Raw genomic sequence first — 3,686 nt, 5'->3', positions numbered from 1 at the left:
GGAACAGAACCTAAAAGGAACTTTATTAAATAAACATAAAAACTGGATTTAAAGGATGCACATATTGTAATGTATACTACAATAGTCATTTCCACTCTACAGTCCATGTGCGTATGGTATAGAAAAGACATCAATAGAACAAACAGAATTCATTTTGTACCCTGAAATAGTTGGTAGGCCTCGTGAGGGATTGCTCAGTACAACTACATAATACGTGATGGCTTTGCCATCTCATAAAAATTATAAACTAATATGTTGGCCTCTTTGGTTCCAAAATTTATGTATAATACATTTAACTGTATTTCATTTTTTGCTGCTATAAAAATAACATTTTTTTCCAAATGGCAGTTTTTTTTCTTTTTGACTAATCATGCAACTAAATCAGTGCAAACATTAAAAGCAATCATTCGCTTTAAAAAAGAAGCAAAAGATTTAATTTCAAGTATAAAAAAATATAAAAAAGTCATTTCATCAGTCCAGTTTTGTCTAGTATGGGTCAACACTTTACATTGCATAGCTCATGCGGCACCTGTTTACCTAGATAGTGAGCAAAGATAAGTGCACTATCAAGTACCACTTTTCAAGGCATTGAAATCTGCAAGTGCTATAATACGTGCATTCAAGCAGTTTGCAAGTGCTATGCTGTATTACTGTTTTCTGATCTTTATGGCCATCCTCGACACCTCCTGGTAAGGAAATCGAAAGCACTTTCCTCTCCTTTTTTTTCCAAGACTTGTTAAATGTTCCTTGCCTGTTATTAAATGCACTGCATTTTTTCAGAATGTCTCCACTGTGTTACTGTAATTCCTTTTTAGGGTTCATTGGTCTAGTCGCAGTAGCGTTTGCTTGTTTGTTTGTTTTTCCCCCGTGTGATGTGTCCTTGCCGAGTCCCCTGTTGAAGAACACAGATTGCAACTTTGATTTTCTTTGTTCTTAGGACAGTGAGATACAACATGCTAATGCTCCAGAAATGAGACAAAATCCCCTTTGCAATGGCGCAACAGGCAGGGCCGTCCATGGATTTCTAGTGGTCTGTTAAAGCATCAAATAATGCCAACCCAACACGTCATTTAGCAACAGTCTTACGTTAGAATTACAGTAGTTGCTTACATATCTCTCTTTCTCTCTCTGATGTTATGGTATGGTATTCCTTACTGGAAGTGCTGTAGGAAGATAAGGATATCTGTGATGAGACTTATGTTAAGAGGAAGTGATCACCTACATAAGCAGGTGTTCTGCAGCTTCCCTTTAGACCTCGGAGGCGATGGTCCTTTTTAAGTTTGGTCATTTTTGACACCTGCGTGCAACACTAGATTACGTTCTCTTTTTTTTTGTTGTTTTTTTCCTTGTGCTTTTGTATGAGCAAAGAGAGCTCATTTTAATCTGACTTCACTGGCAGGTGCGGAAACAGCTGCTTAGCCATTCACTTGTACTGGCAGGCATTTAGTTATGTTGTCACTAGTCACTGACTTCCTGTTTCTTGTATCCCTTTTCCAAACTGCTGGGTGCGTGTGTGCGCGCGTGGCTGTGGCTGTGTATGCGTGTGTGCATTTAAGGTATCTCTTAGCATTCATTTATAAGTGATAGAATATTTAAGTGTCCAAGATCCACAAACTGCCACTGTCCTGACACCAAAGTGAAACATTTTTTGTTTTCGTTTTTGTCAAACTTGTCCACAGTGACTTTTCAACACCGATGCCTGGATACACAGTGAAACTTCCTCCAACACCATCTAGCACGGGGATGTTCTCTTTCTCTCTCTCTCTCTTCCCCCCCTTAAAACACACCTTAAATCAAGCACAACCACATTCTTCCACAATCATATTGGGAACGTCCCTTTTCACAATGTTGTATTCATCGTCAAAGTACAGCATTGACATTGTGCTAAGTTTGGTTGGGATGCAACAGGAGTTCACGGTGCCCGGGTTCAGCCCTCGCATTCTGTACTGATTCACTACCGCAGTGTGAAAGGAGGAAGCTGACCCTGGGACGCCAGCCAAGTAGGCCGGGCAGCTCCCTTCACAGTAATTCCCATAGTAACCTGATGGCGCTATGATCCAGTCATTCCACCCAATGAGTCTAAAGTCAATGTAAAACTGTTGCCTGCAACATAGATTGGTCCTGCCATCACACTCCAGACCTCTTTTCCGGATCCTGTGTTTGTTATCAGCTAATCGGGCTTGCACCACTAAAAAAGGCCGATGGGATTCCTCCCCAGGGTCCACGTAAATTGGCAGCACTGAATACTCTTCGCAGCCCTCACATTGAACATCCAAGTTCAGTCTCCTTTCTCCTTTCTCAAATAGAGCCTGGATTGCCTCTGTCATGGGAAAAGTGTGCCAACCACTTCTTTTGAGATCAACTTTCTTTTCAACCACATTCCACTTGTTGCTAGTGTCCGGGTCCTGGAAATAGACTTTGACTCTTACTTTTCGCCTGCTGCCTTTCTCTAAGACGTACGGAAGCAGCTTCAAGTAAAGCCAGAGGCTGGCCTGAACGACAAACAAGTTCTGGTTCCCTTCGTTTGAGATGAAGAAATAGAGGCGGACTCTCGACGAGGCCAGATCATCTGCAAGATAAGGAGAAAACAGCAACGTTAAGCCAAAAAGAAAATCCATCATTTGTGCAATTCTGGATGCAGAAGCAACACGGCAGCATAACTGATCAAAAGAGCTGGGAGAATTCATCAGCCAGAAATAATGCACTGAATTAGACATCCAGAGTTTGTATTAGAAATGCATCAAAAAGCAACTTCCCACAGCAACGCTCTAACCAGGCCGTAGCTGAATGTGACAGATCCATAGAAACCAGCATAAACTCTTCAGAGCGCTGGCTTTTTAGAGTCAGACAAACTCAAAAAGGCTATATAACACCCCGTCCGGAAAAGAACAGTGTTAGTACCTTGATATCTAGTAATTAAGAAACATATTAACCTCCAAATGCCTTCGGGAAGGCTTTTTAGCAACTAATATCAAATAGCTGAAAACTGTAACAAAACCCTTTGTTTTCGTCTCACTTGCTTAACAAGGGATCCAGAATATTGGGGAAAGATTATCCCGTATCAGGTCCACAAATGGCTCAACTAACCCACACCTCATCTGCTTAATTAGTACAGTATCTGCTATTAGTAGCCTTTTTCCCCAATAAAAGCACATTCTTTCCTGAGAAGGTCAGATGAAGCAGCCCTGGTCATCATCATAACCTTTCTACTGACTGTTTTTAAATGTATTTAATAATGCCAGAGTTAGATGAGTTAAACTATCCCCGAAGGTCTGATACCGAGGCATTATTTGCAACGAGAAAAAAAAAAAATCCACGCATACCAGACCTCTCGGTATCCCTGCTGGCACTGTGTGTTAGGGGCACTAAATAACTGCCCACTCTGGCCTGACAGTCTTCCTATAATCCAAGTCCTCTAACTGGAGTCTCCTGATTGCTCTCTGAAATGATTATATGGACAGGTATTTCTGGTCTGCTATCATCTGGATATTGCAATGCACACACATTTCTCTCCCTTTCAGTTTTCCAGAAAGCTTTATTATTTTAAATCCAGCTTCAAATTATCATCATCATCATCACTGCCTTCATTCATTATCTGCAATCTCTTCAAAAGGCATCTCTTGGGCCCAGCCAGTGTCTTACAATGTTTCAAATCCATTATAACATTTGCTGTGTCTACATAAGTT

At 41.0% G+C, this 3,686-nt stretch overlaps 1 protein-coding gene across 1 annotated transcript; it reads right to left on the bottom strand.

Annotated features, from left to right (window-relative positions):
• Nucleotides 1-355: 355 nt before the first annotated feature.
• INHBB (inhibin beta B subunit) lies at nucleotides 356-2,633 on the bottom strand. The gene has a single exon (XM_019554565.1). The coding sequence runs from the start codon at nucleotides 2,619-2,621 to the stop codon at nucleotides 1,794-1,796; it is 828 nt and encodes a 275-aa protein (XP_019410110.1). The 5' UTR covers nucleotides 2,622-2,633; the 3' UTR covers nucleotides 356-1,793.
• Between the last annotated feature and the right edge of the window lie 1,053 nt (nucleotides 2,634-3,686).

The sequence above is a fragment of the Crocodylus porosus genome, unplaced genomic scaffold (assembly GCF_001723895.1).
Source record: "Crocodylus porosus isolate Cpor-Errol unplaced genomic scaffold, CroPor_comp1, whole genome shotgun sequence".
Lineage (NCBI taxonomy): Eukaryota > Metazoa > Chordata > Crocodylia > Crocodylidae > Crocodylus > Crocodylus porosus.
Note: the sequence above shows the minus strand (reverse complement) of the source record. Positions and strands in the feature narration are given on the sequence as shown.

Bases quoted from the DNA above. Each gene is read 5' to 3' on its own strand.
- INHBB (XM_019554565.1), bottom strand. From the start codon at position 2,621: ATGATGGATTTTCTTTTTGGCTTAACGTTGCTGTTTTCTCCTTATCTT.